The sequence below is a fragment of the Chiloscyllium punctatum genome, chromosome 30 (assembly GCF_047496795.1).
Source record: "Chiloscyllium punctatum isolate Juve2018m chromosome 30, sChiPun1.3, whole genome shotgun sequence".
Classification (NCBI taxonomy): domain Eukaryota; kingdom Metazoa; phylum Chordata; class Chondrichthyes; order Orectolobiformes; family Hemiscylliidae; genus Chiloscyllium; species Chiloscyllium punctatum.
The window spans coordinates 43,783,193-43,801,863 of record NC_092768.1 but is presented as its reverse complement, the minus strand read 5'-3'; the positions used below and the strand labels follow the sequence as shown (position 1 = coordinate 43,801,863).

At 44.2% G+C, this 18,671-nt stretch overlaps 2 protein-coding genes across 2 annotated transcripts in view; one reads left to right on the top strand and one right to left on the bottom strand.

Moving 5' to 3' along the window:
* LOC140455473 (class I histocompatibility antigen, F10 alpha chain-like) overlaps positions 1–18,671 on the bottom strand; it is a 73,648-nt gene that overhangs the window by 31,837 nt on the left and 23,140 nt on the right. The window lies entirely within an intron of this gene.
* On the top strand, positions 9,320–16,255 carry LOC140455587 (class I histocompatibility antigen, F10 alpha chain-like). Its single transcript, XM_072550504.1, has 5 exons — positions 9,320–9,362; positions 12,618–12,893; positions 13,009–13,287; positions 13,510–13,617; positions 16,245–16,255. Exons 1-5 carry the CDS (start codon positions 9,320–9,322, stop codon positions 16,253–16,255), a joined length of 717 nt encoding a protein of 238 aa, XP_072406605.1.

Below are 18,671 nucleotides of genomic sequence, written 5' to 3'. Positions count from 1 at the left end.
AATCAGTCCTGATCTGTCACTTCACTGACCAACACCATCACTTACAAGTTCCCCTCCAAGCCACACACCATCCTTACTTGGAAGTATATTGCACTTGGTTCACTGTCACTTGGTCAAAATCCTGGAATTCCCTCCCTCCACCACATGAGCTGCTGCTGTTCAGGAAGGTAGCTCACCCCAGCCTTCTCAAGGACAGTTCAGGATGGGAAATAAATTCCAGCAGCCAGTGATTCCCACATCCCTCCAGTGAATAAAAAAGACATCACTTTTCATCTCTCCCTGGTCCTGCTCCTGTGATCCCTCCCACATTCCTCATTGAACTGGGTTGATCCCCTGGCTTGGTGGTAATGAGAGACTGGGGGTTGGGTTGAGCCATGAGGTGACAGTTTGTATTGGATGGCAGTTCCGCTGGTGTTGATGACCCACAGTACCTCATGGACACACAGTCTCCATCTGCTCGACCTGTTCACATCCTACAGAAGGGGAGGGAGGGGGTGTGCCATGAGGTTTAACGGGGAAATGTGTTCCCATATGATGGTTATTGGTAGGAGGAGAGTGCAGAGAATGGGCTGTAACCACCCCCCCCCTCACACTGGGTTCTCTGTACATGACTCTCACCATCAATCCCCCTTCCCCCGCCACACTGGGTTCTCTGTACCTGACTCTCACCATCAATCCCACCCCCACCCCTCACCCCCACAGTTTGCTCTCTTCAGCCGACTCTTCCCACCAAACCCCATACAGGTTTCTCTGTGATTATATGATGCAAATAAATCTGTAATAACTCCTTTCCACAATAGCCCACAGCCCAACCTGACTCTCTGTAAGTAATCCACTCCATGTTCCCTCACATTAAACTCTCTGTCAGGTTTAGCTCATTGATCACTGACTGGGTGAAGAATCTCTCTCACTGTAACTGTGTCCTCCTGTTCTGAATCTCTCGGTTTAGTTTAAAACCAATCTCAGATTTCTCGTTTCCAGACTGTTTAATGTTTTATAAATCCCATCAGGTGCTTCCTTTCCTGGTGGAATAGCCCAATTCACTTTGTCACATGACCCAGAACCTTGACCCTGGGTGTGAGCCTGGGTGTTTCTCTCTCTGCACTCCCCCCTTCCACACTCTCCCAACCCCCAGGGTCTGTGTGTCTCCTCTCTGACTGTGTCCTAAATTCGACTCAGTACCAGGAAGAACACCAGGGTCCATGGGATTCCCAGCGAGCCCAGGGTTAGCAGTGACTGATACTGACCTGTGACCCATGACCCAGGGTGACACCATGCCTCAGTGGTTAGCACTTCTGCCTCACAGCACCAGGGACCTGAGTTTGATTCCAGCCTTGGGTGACTGTCTGTGTGGAGTTTCCCTGAGTCTGCATGGGGTTCCTCCGGGTGCTCCAGTTTTCTGCCACAGTCGAACAGGTGCACCCTGGGTGGATTGGTCATGCTCAATTACCCACAATGTAACATTTTCACATCCCTCCTGACCCTGTCCCATCCTCCCAGACACTGTTAATCCCTGTCAGACTAATCCCCATCCCCTCCTGACCCTGTCCCACCGGTCCCAGTGACGGGGAAGCTCCAGCACAGTCAGGCTGAGGTTCAGGCTCTGAGTCAGTAAGGCTGGGGCTGAGAAGAGGCCTCCCCCACCAGCTCAAAGAGCATCAGGACAGCACTAGGACCCTGGGATCCCCCTCTCACAGTAAACATATGGCTCAGTCCTTCCAACTGGGGGAGGTGACTGTACATCGGGATAGTCCCTTTATATTTTACAATATACACATCACGTTAATCAGACCGCTCACTCAAGGGGTTTTATAAGGTCACCAATCTCTTCCTGTGGTGTGGTGGGAGGGCTGCAGACAAAGACCTTGCTTCATTCAGCATCTATGGGACTTGAAATCCCTTTCCATGAAATGCCCCACTCTGGGTCTCACGTATTATTGGTGAATGAGGGTTGGCTCTGAAAGGGTTAATGCTGAGGAGTACATTAAGCACTGCCCAATATGATGATGTCACATGGACTTGGGTGAAGGGATCAGATGTGGATGTTGAAGGGGTGAGACCCAGCATGAATATCTCCCTTATCGTCTTTAAACCAATGTCCCCCCCCCACCCCCCACGCCAGTGTATCCTGGACCGAGCTGTTACCATGAAGTAAACTCAGTCCTGTTTAAAACAAGAGCCTGTTCTCATTAGCTTCTCATGTGGTTTTCCTCAACTAACCACTTGACCAACCAGGTCCTGGAGATTCCAACCAGGAAAGAGGATGGTCATATTTAATCTCTCAGATGGAACTGGAGGAGCTATGGGGAAGATCCATCTTACCCTACGTGTCTGAAAGGTCAATGGTTCATGGTGTCAATCCCTTCAAACAGCCGTGTAAGTGTTCTTGAAGAGCTCTAGGTTAATGAGGTCTGGGTACCACTCTGTGGTAGACTGGAATTTTACCTTCCTAACATCTCAATCATTGCACAATGAAGGACCAACGCCATCCAGATAATGAACCATCACTGGATATCTTTATCTAACACTGTATCTATATCTGTGTGTGTATGTCCATCAGTATGTTGTGTGTGGGTGCAAACAGATGTCTCTGCCTTTGTACTTATCCCCATCCGTGTATATCTTTCTACACTCCTGAGTGAGCTGTGTATGACTGCACACTGACACATCTAACACTGACCTATATCTGTCTATCTCCCTTTCATTATCTGCCTTTTCTCTCTCACTCTGTGCAATCCACCTACTGACAGGATCCTGCTCTCTGTCTGTGAAATGTGGATCATGTATTCAGACCACATTATGATCTGGAATGACTTTCCCCTGAGCTACCTGACACTGCCAATGGAGATCAGGTGGTTCAACAAGATCCTGACACTGAAGTCCATCGAAAAGCTGAGCTGCCAGCTATCGATGCTCTGACCATGAATCACGGTGACAATGTTCAGCTCATGGGGTTCCAGTGTCTGAGGATCCAATCCTGAAGATGGTCTTCACTCTTTCAGTTAAAGTCACCTGCCAGTATCCTCTGAGTAGTTCAAGCTGTGAAATGTAAGTTGCTTGTCCCACCTTCTCAATGTAATCTTTCAATCCTGGCATGGGATATTACTCTATCGGAACAGTTAATTACTAATAGTTATTGCTTCAATTATTCTGTTATGTTTTTAATAGAGTTGTTATTTTGTTGTATTTTGACTACAGTGGGTGAATAAAGTGTGTTCTGCTTTAAATCCGGTAGTTTGACCAATCAAATTGCATCTGGAATGCAGCATCTCATGTTGAGCTTTAAAATAAGAAAAAGTCAGTGACCAGACTATCTTCTGAATATTTTGAGGGGATTTGGTCGGGTTTATAACACAATCCCCTGGATGGTCTTGACTGTATGCCCTCAAGACAGTGTTTAAATCCGGGTGTTCCCCAACAGGAAACCCTGGATGAATCAGGACATACAGAACCTGCTAAAAACCAGGTGTGAGGCCTTCACATCAGGAGACCCACTTAAATATAAGGAATCCAGGTGTGACCTTCCCAGAGCCATGAAGACAGTCAAGGACCAAAACTGATCCAAACTAGAGACCCAGACAGACACCCGGCAACTATGGCAAAGACTGAATGACATCACAGGTTTGAAAAAGAGACAGTGCAAGATAGCAGACAATGACACATCCCTCCCAGATCGTCTCAACACCTTCTGTGCTCGCTTTGGGCAGAATTTTGGCGGAGAGGTAACACCTATTCCAACAAGTCCTGATGACCCTTTCCGAACAGTCATTGCATCAGAGGTCAGATCAATTTTCCTTTGTGTGAATCCAAGGAAAGCGATGGGACCAGACGGAGTACCAGGCCGTGCACTCAGAGCATGCACAGAGCAACTGACAGAGGTCTTCTCGGACATCTACAACCTCTCCCTGGAGCAGGCCACTGTCCCCTGCCTGTTTCAAGAGGGGCCCAACATCATCCCTGTACCTGAGAAGGCTCATGCTGCCTGTCTCAATGATTACTGCCCAGTGGCCCTAACTTCGGTGGGCATGAAGTGCTTTGAAAGGCTGGTCATGGCATTAAGCAACTCCAGCCTCCCCACAATTCTCGACCCACTCCAATTTGCCTATCGGACCAACAGATCCACATCAGATGCCACGTCACTTGCCCTTCACTCCTCCCTAGACCATCTTGACACCAAGAGCTGCTACGTAAGAATCCTACTCGTTGACTACAGTTCAGGCTTCAACACTATCATCCCCTCGAGACTGATGACTAAACTTAGTGATCTCAGACTGAGCTCCACTCTCTGCACCTGGATCCTGACTGTCCTGACCCACAGGCCACAATCAGTGAAGATTGGGAACAATATTTCATCCTCATTAACACTCAACACTGGAGTCCCCCAGGGGTCTGCACTCAGTACCCTACTGTACTCACTGCATACCCATCACTGCGTCACCAAATACCAGACTAATTCCATTTACAAGTCCGCTGATGACACCACCACAGTCGGCCGAATCTCAGATGGCAATGAAACAGACTACAGATGGGGAAGTGGAAGACCTGGAAAATAGTGCACTGAGAACAACCGAGCTCTCAATGCTGGCAAACCAAGGAACTCATTATTGACTGTCGGTGGGATGTTACTCATGCCCCCCCCCCCAAATCCCCGACGCACATTAACAGCATAGAGGTGGAACGAGTGGAGAGTGCCAAGCTCCTGGTAGTGACCATCAACAACAAATGTTCTTGAACTCTTCATGTGGATACATTCATTACAAAAGCCCAACAACGTCTTTTCTTCCTCAGACAGCTGAGGAAATTCGGCATGATGCACGTCTTTTATAGGTGTACTATTCAAGAGTATTCTGTCTGGATGTATCACTACCTGGTATGGCAGCTGTACCATTCAAGATCGGAGACGGTTACAAAGAGTGGTGAACTCAGCCCGGACAATCACAAAGGCCAACCTCCCATCTACAGAATCCACCTACCAGGCCCACTGTCAAGGAAAGGCCACCAGCATTCTCAAAGATCCATCCCACCCTGGCAATGTTTTTCTACAACCTCCCCTACAACCCCCTACCATCGGGGAGAAGGTAGCGAAGCCTGCACACAGGGATCTGCTGGTTACTAAACAATTTCTACCCTATTGTTGTTTGAAATCTGAATGGACTCACAAACTCTTAACATTCGCCTGTCACTTTTTTTTGTTTTTGCCGCGGTTTACCTATTATTGACTTCTCTATGCTACTTAACTCTGTGGTCTGCCTGTATTGCTCACAAGACAAAGCCTTTTACTGTGCCTCGGAACATGTGACAATAAATTCAATTCAATTTAAAGTTTGATGTCATTGTTCTAATGCTCCCCCATTTCTGGATGGTACACAATTAATTTAAATTATTTGGACTTCTGAGCTCTTTATAATTTCCTTGAATAAGTTTGATGAAAAATTTGATCCTTTCCAATTGCATTCCTACGGGTTGTCTGTAACGATGGAAAAAAATTGAGTAATTCTTCTACACTCCTTTCAGCCATGCTATCTCATTATGGAATGGCCTCTGGAAATCTCAGAGACACATCCATTATGGTCAACAAATACCGATCCCCACATTTTGTTTTAGGGTTGGGTCTGATGCAATAATCAAAACTTCTGTAAAAGATTCATCAAATGCTGGAATAGGTATTAAAGGTGTTGGTTTTATTAATAAATGAGTTTTCCAATTGTCTGACATGTCTGACATGTCTGGCAAAATGCAATGACATCTTTCTGCAGTCCAGGTCAAGAAAAATAGACTTCTATTTTTGCTTGAGTTTTACTTATTCCCAAATGACCTCCTACTGGTAACTCTCATGGTGCTACCTACAACATCTCCTTTATATCACACACCAGTAATACAACTTGATGAGCTTCTGCCCATTTTTCACCCACTTGAACATGTGGTGGTCTCCATTTCCTCATCAATACTTCGTTTTTAAGATAGTGACTTGTGGGATATGCGCACATTTGCCTTTTTGGTTCAACTGTTTTATCTTTCCACCTTTCAATTGTAACTTAGCGAACTTCTCTGAAGTAGAAAATGCCCGCTTTGTTATTCAACTGTACTTGCTTTTTCTCAACAACTTGAACAAATATAGTTTCTGATAATTGAATTTTAACTTCCTTATCTTTTCTCTTTGATCTCTCCCTCTGTTCTACCTGTGGTTTTGTGACCTTGTTATCACACATTCAGGAAAGATCCCAGGATAAACTGTTCTGGAACCGAGAATTTCTCTTACTCCTCCCATCATTTTTCAGCCGACTCTCTAACTTAGTCTTACAAGGAAGAACACTCCGTTTCACACCATGAACTCCATCTATTCTAGCAATACTCTTTCTAATTACACATCTCCTTATCTCTCCCTAACAAAGATTGATGTGCTTTCATATCTCTGAGAATCTTAATTTTTTTCCCACTCCTCTTGGTAAACACGAGGAAACTTTCCTCACACAAGTGTTGCAAAGTTGAGGAAAATACTTGTGGATTGGAAGGCAGAAAGTTAGAATTTGGAGTTTGTAAAATGCTAGGGGTGGATGGGGGAATGCATTGCATGGTCCCTTTAAAAGATCGTGTGCTTTATCCATGCTTAGAGATTTAAAATGTATGTCCGTGAGCAGCAGCTTGAAAGTTTGCAAGTACACAGACAGCACTCAAACTAACACATTACATGGAAAGACCATGCAGTTAACAGGCTAACCGTCAGTTTTTTTTTCAATACAAAAGGCTTTTGAATTTAGCCAATTAATTTGAGCAGCAACTTAGATACCAAAAATCTATTAAATTTAAGGCTGATGATTTTAACAACAGAAGACCAATCCTATTGTGTGAAATATTGATATGTCATCAGGGGGGTAAAGGAAGGGGGCAGTTGGATAAAGACCCCAGAGCTAACTGCCCTCCAGCAGAGCCAACAGACCTCAGCTCTCAGGAGAGAATCGCTGGCTCTCACAGCCTCATCTACGTCTTAGAGAAACCACCATCAAAATAAAAATGGTACAGCTAGTTAATATTCCCGATTGAAGAATTGTCGGAGGAAGCACAGAACATTCCAGAAGACATGGCTGTAATTTTGAAAGACTAAATTTTTTTTATGTATAAGTGGGACTGGTCTTTATTGGAACAGCATATCATTAGAATCTTGCTGTAATTGGGCACAATTAGAAGTTAATCAGGATTTATTCTGCTTGTTAATACTTTAGTTAATTTACTCACTGTTCGAGTGAGATAAATAGATGGTGACGAGTTGATTTTAAAGTGAGTGTCAGGGATTTATTTTATTGAACCACTTGAAGTTGCTGAGAAGCAGGATACACCACTCTGCACACCCCCCTTTTACAGATTATGAGGTGAGGGGCTCCTCTTTGGGCATTTCGGTTTAGTTCACAGGGCGGGGGTCTCAACCTCCACTTTATAACAGAAGGAAATTCTTCGCAGTTTTAACTCTCTGCTCTTCATCATGAGTTACCAATACTTCACAAAGTGAATTGTTGAACTCCAACGAAGTCGTCTCTCCAAGACTGTGATATGTGTCTGATTTATTTTCATGGTCTTATCCACTTCGCAATGTTACTTTGATTTTTTCAAACTTGACCAAGTTCTTCCGTTAGATTTTGAAATTGTTTTCTGTCAGCTTCTGGTACAAGTTCATATGAACATGAGACGGCTGTTTTTAGAATCATCGATTCATCGACTCCCTACAGGATGGGGACAGGCCATTTGGCCCAACAAGTCCACCCTGACCCACCGAAGGGTATCCCACAAAGAGCCCACACCCTGTGTCCTGCCAACGGGAGAAAGGTCAGTTTTCCCTGTGTCTGTTTCACAGCGAGTAACTCAACCTGTCTGTGTCTGACCTCCCTGGGAACTGGTGACAGGAATCTGTTCATCTCTTTATTGTTTTTTTTACTGAGACTGGGACTGAGACTGGTTCGGCAGCTTCAAGTTCAGCAAATGATCAAATTACTTTGTTGATGGGGAAATGGCATCATGGGTAGGAAAGAATGTTTATTTTGTTAATTTTTCAGTTTGTGAACAGCAGATATTTTCCAATCACTCTTTTATTCCCAATCCCTGATTGGAATAGGGAGAGTGGATTCCCAGAATGTTGCTGATCCTTCTCCCAATCTCCCTGTGTTTTTCCTGTGTCTCTCCTGGTAAGTACAGTATTCAGCGTTCCATTCTCTCTCTCTGTGTCTGGGGTGAATGTGAATCTCTTGGGGAGAGTTTGAAATGGGGGATGTTTGATCAGCTGCCTGTTATACAGCCAGCCTGATCTTTTACACATTGAAGGCAGCACAGTCTGGGAGACTCTTGATGGGATTTGTGTCCAGGTCTCCTGACAGCAGGATGTAGAAACCCCGAGATCAGAGAAGCTCCGAGCAAATGGGAAATGGTTCCAATGGAGAATTTTAATTTTCACATCGATTGGGAGAAGCCAAACAGCTTCATCATTCCTGGTCTAAAGTCTTGTAAACACTGCGGGGAGGAGAAAGAGACTCCATGTTTAACCCAGCCCAGGCTTAGCTGTGATGCCTTCATGGTTGAATAGGCCGGGTTATTCCAGACACCAACATCCTACTGGCCGTGTCTAAAGGGCTGATTAAAAAGCTCAGTGAAGGACAGTGAGGTTCCTGCTCTGGATTGTTTGACAGAGAGACTGTTCACACAGTGACTGTCCCCCATGGTCTCACACTTCACCCTCCCAAATATTCCTGTTTCTCTTCATTTCAATCCAGATTCATTCACACCACATCGTTCCTGGTTATGGTGATAAATCTGCCCTTGAGTTATCATTAATTCCTCAGTCCAGATGGACCATGGCCAAAATCCTGCTTCAAGTTTTCCTGGGATATTGTTCCAGGTTAGTGATACACGAGGTGTGTCCCAGGTTCCTGTTCCAGGTTCATGATTTTCTGTTTAACATTCCAATCCTTGAGGACGAGGTGGAGCATCCCCAAGTTGTGGTCCACATAGGCACCAATGACATAGGTAGGGAGAGAGATGGGAATTTAAGGAAGAAAGGGAGTTAGGGTGCAGACCTGTTATCTCTGGTTAGTTGCCTGTGCCACGTACTAGTGAGGTGAGAAATAGGGAGAGAGAGAGGAGTTGAACACATGGCTACAAGGATGGTGCAGGAGGGAGGGTTTCCGACACCTGGATAATTGGGGTTCCTTCTGGGGTAGGTGGGACCTCTACAAACAGGATTCTCTTCACCTGAACCAGAGGGACACCAATATCATGGGTGGGGGGAATTTGCTAATGCTCTTTGGGAGGGTTTAAACTAATTCAGGAGGGGGATATGAACTCAAATTGTAGTTCGAGTATAGAGGAGTTTGAGACTGGTGAGATCTGAACTAAGGTTTGAAGAGGGCATCAGCAAGCAAGAAGTGTGACTACTTCAATACCAGGATCATGTGGAATAAGGTGGGTGACCTTGCAGCATGGGTTGGTACCTGGGATTTCGATGTTGTGGCCATTTCAGAGACATGGCTAGAGCAGGGACCGGAATGGTTGTTGCAGGTTCCGGGATTTTGATGTTTCATTAAGAACAGTGAAGATGGTAAAGAGGGGCAAGTGTGGCATTGTTAGTCAAGGACAGTATTGCGGTTGCAGAAAGGACATTTGAAGACCCATCGACTGAGGTAGTACTGAGGAGTGGTTACACTGTTGGAAGTTTTCTATAGGCCTCTGGATAGTTCCAGAGATGTAGAGGAAAGGATAATGATACTCAATAGGAGCGAGTCTGACAGGGTAGTTGTTATGGGGACATTTAACTTTCCAAATATTGGCTTGGAATACGACGGTTCAAGCACTTTAAATGGGTCATTTTGTGTCCAATGTGTGCAAGAGGGCTTCCTGACACATTATGTCAACAGGGCAACAAGGGGCGTAGCCACATTAGATTTGGTACTGGGTAATGAACCCAGCCAGATGATAGTGGCCAAAATTCAGTTATGTTTACTTTAGTGATGGAAAGGGATATGTACACACCAAAGGGCAAGAGTTATAGCTGGGGAAAGTGCAATAACAATGCAATTAGGCAAGATTTTGGATGCAAAAGATAGGGAAGGAAACTGCAGGGGTTGGGCACAATTGAAATATTCAAGGAACAGCTACTGAGGGTCCTTGGTAAGTATGTACCTGCCAGGCAGGGAGGAACTTGTTGAACGCAAGAGCCGTGGTTTACAGAGGAAGTTGAATCTCTTGGCAAGAAGAAGAAGAAGAAGGCTTATGTTAGAATGAGAAATGAAGGCTCAGTTAGGGCAGTTGAGAATTACAAGTTAGCCAGGAAAGACCTACAGAAAGAGTTAAGGAAACCCAGGAGGGGCCATGAGAAGTCATTGGCAGATAGGATCCCAGAAAACCCTAAAGTTTTCAATCAGTATATCAGGAATAAAAGAATGACACTCAAGTAAGATCAGGGCCAATCAAGGACAGTAATGGGAAGCTGTGTGTGGAATCAGAAGAGATAGGGAAAGTGCTAAAAGAATATTTTTCGTCAGTATTTACACAAGAAAAAGACAATGTTGTCGAGGAGAATACTGAGATAAAGGCGACTAGTCTAGATGGGATTGAGGATCACAAGGAGGAGGTGCTGTAATTCTGGAAAGTGTAAAACTCTATTACCTTCCCGGGTGAGATAGGATTTATCGTAGGATTCTCTGGGAAGCCAGGGAGGAGATCGCCGAGCCTTTGGCTTTGATCTTTATGTCATCATTGTCTACAGGAATAGTGCCAGAAGACTGGAGAATAGCAAATGTTGCCCCCTTGTTCTCGAAGGGGAACAGAGACAACCCTGGTAATTATAGACCAGTGAGCCTTACTTTGGTTGTGGGTAAAGTGTTGGAAAGTGTTATAAGAGATAATTATCTAGAAAGGAATAAGTTGATTGGGGATATTCAACACGGTTTTGTGAAGGGTAGTTTGTGCCTCACAAACCTTATTGAGTTCTTTGAGAAAGTAACCAAACAGGTGGATGAGAATAAAGTGGTTGATGTGGTGGATATGGATTTCAGTAAGGTGTTTGATACGGTTCCCCACTGTATGTTATTGCACAAATCTGGTGGCATAGAATTGAGGGTGATTTAGCAATTTGGAACAGAAATTGGCCAGCTAAAGAAGACAGAGGGTGGTGGTTGATGGGAAATGTTCATCCTAGAGTTCAGTTACAGCAAGGATCTGTTTTGAGTCCACTACTGTTTGTTATTTTAATAAATGACCTGGATGAGGGCATAGAAGGATGGGTTAGTAAATATGTGGATTACACTCATCGGTAGAGTTGTGGATAGTGCAGAAGGATGTTGCAGGTTACAGAGGGACATAGATAAGATGCAGGGCTGGGCTGAGAGGTGGCAAATGGAGTTTAATGCGGAAATGTGTGAGGTGATTCACTTTGGAAGGAGCAGCAGGAATGCAGAGTACTGGGCAAATGGAAGGATTCTTGGTAATATAGACGAGCAGCCAGATCTCGGTATCCATGTGCATAGACCCCTGAAAGTTGCCACCCAGGTTGGATAAGGTTGTTAAGAAGGCATACAGTGTGCTAGCTTTTATTAGTAGCGGGATTGAGTTTTGGAACCGTGAAGTGGCTGCAGCTGTACAAAACTCTGGTGTGGCCGCAGTTGGAGGATTGTGTACAATTCTGGTCACCGCATTATAGGAAGGATGTGGAAACTTTGGAAAGGGTTCAGAGAAAATTTACTCGGATGTTGCTTGTTATGGAGGGAAGGTCTAACAAGGAAAGGCTGAGGGAACTGAGGCTGTTTTCATTGGAGAGAAGAGGGTTGACAGGCGACTTAATTGAGACATACAAGCAATCAGAGAGTGAAGTAGAGTGGACAATGAGAGCCTTTTTCCTCAGATGGTGATGGCTAGCAGAAGGGGTGACAAATATAGGATGGATATCATAGGTAGTTTCTTTACTCAGAGAGTAGTAGGGGTGTGGAACACACTGCCTGCAATAGTAATAGACTTGCCAACTTTAAGCGCATTTAAATGGTCAAGGGAGAGACATATGCACGAGAATGGAATTGTGTTGGTTAGATGGGCTTCAGATTGGTTTCACAGATTGGCACGACATCGAGGGCCGAAGGGCCTGTACTGCGCAGTAATATTTATATTCTATATTCTACCTTCATCTCAGTTCCACCACGCTCAGATTTCACAGCCCCATGCAGAGAAAGTGTCCTTATAAATAATATACCGAGTCCGATCGTGGGTCAGTGCCTGTGGGAGGCTGACAGAGTGGTCACGGATAGTCACAGACTATAGCCCCAGAGTGCAGCCTGTGATCGAAACACATGACCACATGGAATGGGCCTGTCATTCCTAGACAGTGGGAATGTGAGCGCCGGAATTCTGACCAGGATCGGAGAACCCGTCCTTACCTGCTCCAGGTTGAGGTGTGAAGCAGCCACTGGAGAAAGGGGCAGTGCTGCCTGAGTCTGGGACCCTGTGACAGCACAGGCCCTGGGGATCAGCACCGTGTGTAACCCCCTCTCCCTGGGCCTGATACAGGATCCCCATTCACCTTTGATCAGATTGTTCCTCTGGTAAAATTTATTATTAATTATCTATGACTGTTTGATCACCAACAGGAATTCACATTTTTCAACAGATAACTACTGTTGAGGTCAGTGATGACGGCAGCATTAAGAGATCGATGAGATTTGGATTTGATGGAAAGGACTTTATCAGTTTAGACCCAGACAGAATGAGATGGATCACACCCAATCCCATTGCAGTGATGACTAAAGAGAAATGGGATTCTGATGATTCCTGGAACAATGACTGGAAAAGACACCTGGAAGAAGAATGTGTTGAATATTTAAAGAGATATCTGGAAGTTGGAAAGGAATATTTCAGAAGGAAAGGTATGTATTTCAGTTTTGTTCCATGTTCTGATCTAACCTCACTGATCTATGAAACCATTCTCCCATTCCATTCCATTCTGTCTATTGTTTGTGGTTTCACCCTTTCCCATCACAGTCCAGCCTGAAGTGTTCATCTCCAGGAGGGAGCCCAATGGTCAGGACAAGCCTCTCACTCTCTCCTGCCTGGTCACTGGGTTTGATCCTGAAGACATCGAGGTGACCTGGCTAAGGAATGGAGAGGTTAAGACTGAGACCCAATCCTCAGGGGTTCGACCGAACCATGATGGGACCCATCAGATCCAGAAAGAGATTGAGATCAATGCTGGGGATGAGGATCAATATTCCTGTCAAATTGAACACAGCAGCCTGGCAGAGGCCCAGCTCTATCAGTGGGGTAAGGGACTGGAGTGTGTGTATGTGTGTGTGTGTGTGTGATTGATGAAGGAACAAGCATTTGGAGAGTGAATTTGGGCGAGGTCAATACAATGTGTCAACTAATCCCATCAGTTCCCAATGGGTGGGATCTGTTACAATTGTCCCAATTGTCCCAATCAATACAGAACTGGGACTGGAAATGGGAACAGAGGCAATGCTGATTTATTATATTGTGTTTCAGAAATCCGACAAAACAGTGTGGAACGTTCCTATCATGTACTTTTGATTGGATTAGTCTCTGCAATGGCTGCAATATTTGGAATAATGGTCTGGAAAAGGCCGTGGAGAGGTAAGAATCAGAGAGAGGGGAATGTAGAACTGAGGGGACAGTGTGAGTGTGGAGGAGTCTCCAGTACTGGGAGGACAGGGCACTGTGGGGAATGGAACTGATTGGATACCCACACACGCATACGCACTTAATGACACATCTTGTTCCCTGTCTGATCTTCCTTTGATTGATTGATTGACCCAGGCTAGGTCTAATATCGATCAGTAAACCCACTGCACACACTCACATTCTCACTGACTGAATATCGATTGAATGAGTGAGATTAGCGTGTTTTGAGAAGATTTGCAGCTCAGGTTGAGGTTTTGGATGTAGGTTTGCTCGCTGAGCTGGATGGTTCATTTCCAGAGTTTCATCAGTCGTATGTGAGGACACTAGTGAGAGAAGGTCATGTCTTTTTGTGGCTCGTTGGTGGTCATGTATCCTGGTGGCTAGTTTTCGGCCTGTTTGTCCAATGTAGTTTGTTATAGTCCTTGTATGATATTTTGAAAACAACATTAGTTTTAATGTACCTGGGCTACAAAACCAGAATCACATCAGAGACTGCCCTCAAATTCACTCTCAACATGTTATATCTGTAAAGGTCAGGCTGAAAACAATTCCACACACTTCCAGGTGGTCAAAGTGAGGCCCATTCACACAGTGACAATCTCCAATAACCCACCAAATTATAACACTGTCAGAATCCTGTCTGATATAATCAGCAGAATCAGATTCAACTGGGTCAGAATTAGCTGCTGCAGCCTCTCAGAACAGGGAGTAAACACAGAATCAGGGTCACTCAGATACTCGATGGAGTCAGTATGGGACACAGGGAAGAGATTGGCACCATAATCCAGGGATTGGAATGTTAAACAGAAAATCATGAACCTGGAACAGGAACCTGGGACACACCTCGTGTATCACTAACCTGGAACAATATCCCAGGAAAACTTGAAGCAGGATTTTGGCCATGGTCCATCTGGACTGAGGAATTAATGATAACTCAAGGGCAGATTTATCACCATAACCAGGAACGATGTGGTGTGAATGAATCTGGATTGAAATGAAGAGAAACAGGAATATTTGGGTGGATGAAGTGTGAGACCATGGGGGACAGTCACTGTGTGAACAGTCTCTCTGTCAAACAATCCAGAGCAGGAACCTCACTGTCCTTCACTGAGCTTTTTAATCAACCCTTTAGACACGGCCAGTAGGATGTTGGTGTCTGGAATAACCCGGCCTATTCAACCATGAAGGCATCTCAGCTGAGCCTGGGCTGGGTTAAACATGGAGTCTCTTTCTCCTCCCCGCAGTGTTTACAAGACTTTAGACCAGGAATGATGAAGCTGTTTGGCTTCTCCCAATCGATGTGAAAATTAAAATTCTCCATTGGAACCATTTCCCATTTGCTCGGAGCTTCTCTGATCTCGGGGTTTCTACATCCTGCTGTCAGGAGACCTGGACACAAATCCCATCAAGAGTCTCCCAGACTGTGCTGCCTTCAATGTGTAAAAGATCAGGCTGGCTGTATAACAGGCGGCTGATCAAACATCCCCCATTTCAAACTCTCCCCAAGAGATTCACATTCACCCCAGACACAGAGAGAGAGAATGGAACGCTGAATTCTGTACTTACCGGGAGAGACCCGGGAAAAACACAGGGAGATGGAGAGAAGGATCAGCAACATTCTGGGAATCCACTCTCCCTATTCCAATCAGGGATTGGGAATAAAAAGTGATTGGAAAATATCTGCTGTTCACAAACTGAAAAATTAACAAACTAAACATTCTTTCCTACCCATGATGCCATTTCCCCATCAACAAAGTAATTTGATCATTTGCTGAACTTGAAGCTGCCGAACCAGTCTCAGTCCCAGTCTCAGTAAAAAACCCAATAAAGAGATGAACAGGTTCCTGTCACCAGTTCCCAGGGAGATCAGACACAGACAGGTTGGGTTACTCGCTGTGAAACAGACACAGGGAAAACTGACCGTTCTCCCGTTGGCAGGACACAGGGTGTGGGCTCTTTGTGGGATACCCTTCGGTGGGTCAGGGTGGACTTGTTGGGCCAAATGGCCTGTCCCCTTCCTGTAGGGAGTCTATGAATCGATGATTCTAAAAACAGCCATCTCATGTTCATATGAACTTGTACCAGAAGCTGACAGAAAACAATTTCAAAATCTAACGGAAGAACTTGGTCAAAGTTTGAAAAAATCAAAGTAACATTGCGAAGTGGATAAGACCATGAAAATAAATCAGACACAGATCACAGTCTTGGAGAGACGACTTCGTTGGAGTTCAATAATACCACTTTGTGAAGTACTGGTAACTCATGATGAAGAGCAGAGAGTTTCAACTGCGAAGAATTTCCTTCTGTTATAAAGTGGAGGTTGAGACCCCCGCCCTGTGAACTAAACCGAAATGCCCAAAGAGGAGCCCCTCACCTCATAATCTGTAAAAGGGGGGTGTGCAGAGTGGTGTATCCTGCTTCTCAGCAACTTCAAGTGGTTCAATAAAATAAATCCCTGACACTCACTTTAAAATCAACTCGTCACCATCTATTTACCTCACTCGAACAGTGAGTAAATTAACTAAAGTATTAACAAGCATAATAAATCCTGATTAACTTATAATTGTGCCCAATTACAGCAAGATTCTAATGATATGCTGTTCCAATAAAGACCAGTCCCACTTAAACACAAAAAAAAAATTTAGTCTTTCAAACTTACAGCCATGTCTTCTGGAATGTTCTGTGCCTTCTCCAACAATTCTTCAGTCGGGAATATTAACGAGCTGTACCATTTTAATTTTGATGGTGGTTTCTCTAAGACATAGATGAGGCTGTGAGAGCCAGCGATTCTCTCCTGAGAGCTGAGGGCTGTTGGCTCTGCTGGAGGGCAGTTAGCTCTGGGGTCTTTATCCAACTGCCCCCTTCCTTTACCCCCCTGATGACATATCAATATTTCACACAATAGGATTGGTCTTCTGTTGTTAAAATCATCAGCCTTAAATTTAATAGATTTTTGGTATCTAAGTTGCTGCTCAAATTAATTGGCTAAATTCAAAAGCCTGTTGTATTGAAAGAAAACCTGGCGGTTAGCCTGCCAACTGCATGGTCTTTCCATGTAATGTGTTAGTTTGAGTGCTGTCTGTGTACTTGCAAACTTTCAAGCTCCTGCTTACGGACATACATTTTAAATCTCTCAGCATGGATAAAGCACACGATCTTTTAAAGGGACCATGCAATGCATTCCCCCATCCACCCTTAGCATTTTACAAACTCCAAATTCTAACTTTCTGCCTTCCAATCCACAAGTATTCTCCTCAACTTTGCAACACTTGTGTGAGGAAAGTTTCCTCATGTTTACCAAGAGGAGTGGGAAAAAAATTAAGATTTTCAGAGATATGAAAGCACATCAATCTTTGTTAGGGAGAGATAAGGAGATGTGTAATTAGAAAGAGTATTGCTAGAATAGATGGAGTTCATGGTGTGAAATAGAGTGTTCTTCCTTGTAAGGCTAAGTTAGAGAGTCGGCTGAAAAATGATGGGAGGAGTAAGAGAAATTCTCGGTTCCAGAACAGTTTATCCTGGGATCTTTCCTGAATGTGTGATAACAAGGTCACAAAACCACAGGTAGAACAGAGGGAGAGATCAAAGAGAAAAGATAAGGAAGTTAAAATTCAATTATCAGAAACTATATTTGTTCAAGTTGTTGAGAAAAAGCAAGTACAGTTGAATAACAAAGCGAGCATTTTCTACTTCAGAGAAGTTCGCTAAGTTACAATTGAAAGGTGGAAAGATAAAACAGTTGAACCAAAAAGGCAAATGTGCGCATATCCCACAAGTCACTATCTTAAAAACGAAGTATTGATGAGGAAATGGAGACCACCACATGTTCAAGTGGGTGAAAAATGGGCAGAAGCTCATCAAGTTGTATTACTGGTGTGTGATATAAAGGAGATGTTGTAGGTAGCACCATGAGAGTTACCAGTAGGAGGTCATTTGGGAATAAGTAAAACTCAAGCAAAAATAGAAGTCTATTTTTCTTGACCTGGACTGCAGAAAGATGTCATTGCATTTTGCCAGACATGTCAGACATGTCACACAATTGGAAAATTCATTTATTAATAAAACTAACACCTTTAATACCTATTCCAGCATTTGATGAATCTTTTACAGAAGTTTTGATTAGTGCATCAGACCCAACCCTAAAACAAAATGTGGGGATCGGTATTTGTTGACAATATTGGATGTGTCTCTGAGATTTCCAGAGGCCATTCCAGAATGAGATAGCATGGCTGAAAGGAGTGTAGAAGAATTACTCCATTTTTTTTCCATCATGACAGACAACCTGTCGGAATGCAATTGGAAAGGATCAAATTTTCCATCAAACTTATTCAAGGAAATTATAAAGAGCTCAGAAGTCCAAATAATTTAAATTAATTGTGTACCATCCAGAAATGGGGGAGCATTAGAACAATGACATCAAACTTTAAATTGAATTGAATTTATTGTCACGTGTTCCGAGGCACAGTAAAAAGCTTTGTCTTGTGAGCAATACAGACAGACCACAGAGTTAAGTAGCATAGAGAAGTCAATAATAGTTAAACTGCGACAAAAACAAAAAAAAACAGTGACAGGCGAATGTTAAGAGTTTGTGAGTCCATTCAGATTTCGAACAACAATAGGGTAGAAACTGTTTAGTAACCAGCAGATCCCTGTGTGCAGGCTTCTCTACCTTCTCCCCAATGGTAGGGGGTTGGAGGGGAGGTTGGAGAAAAACATTGCCAGGGTGGGATGGATCTTTGAGAATGCTGGCGGCCTTTCCTTGACAGCGGGCCTGGTAGGTGGATTCTATAGATGGGAAGTTGGCCTTTGTGATTGTCCGGGCTGAGTTCACCACTCTCTGTAACCGTCTCCGATCTTGAGTGGTACAGCTGCCATACCAGGTAGTGATACATCCAGACAGAATACTCTTGAATAGTACACCTATAAAAGACGTGAATCATGCCGAATTTCCTCAGCTGTCTGAGGAAGAAAAGATGTTGTTGGGCATTTGTAACTAGTGTGTCCAC

Coding starts and splice junctions, on each gene's coding strand:
- LOC140455587 (XM_072550504.1), top strand. CDS start 9,320: ATGAACTCAAATTGTAGTTCGAGTATAGAGGAGTTTGAGACTG. Junction 12,894..13,008: donor GGAATATTTCAGAAGGAAAG/GTATGTATTTCA, acceptor TTCCCATCACAG/TCCAGCCTGAAGTGTTCATC. Junction 13,288..13,509: donor GGCCCAGCTCTATCAGTGGG/GTAAGGGACTGG, acceptor ATTGTGTTTCAG/AAATCCGACAAAACAGTGTG.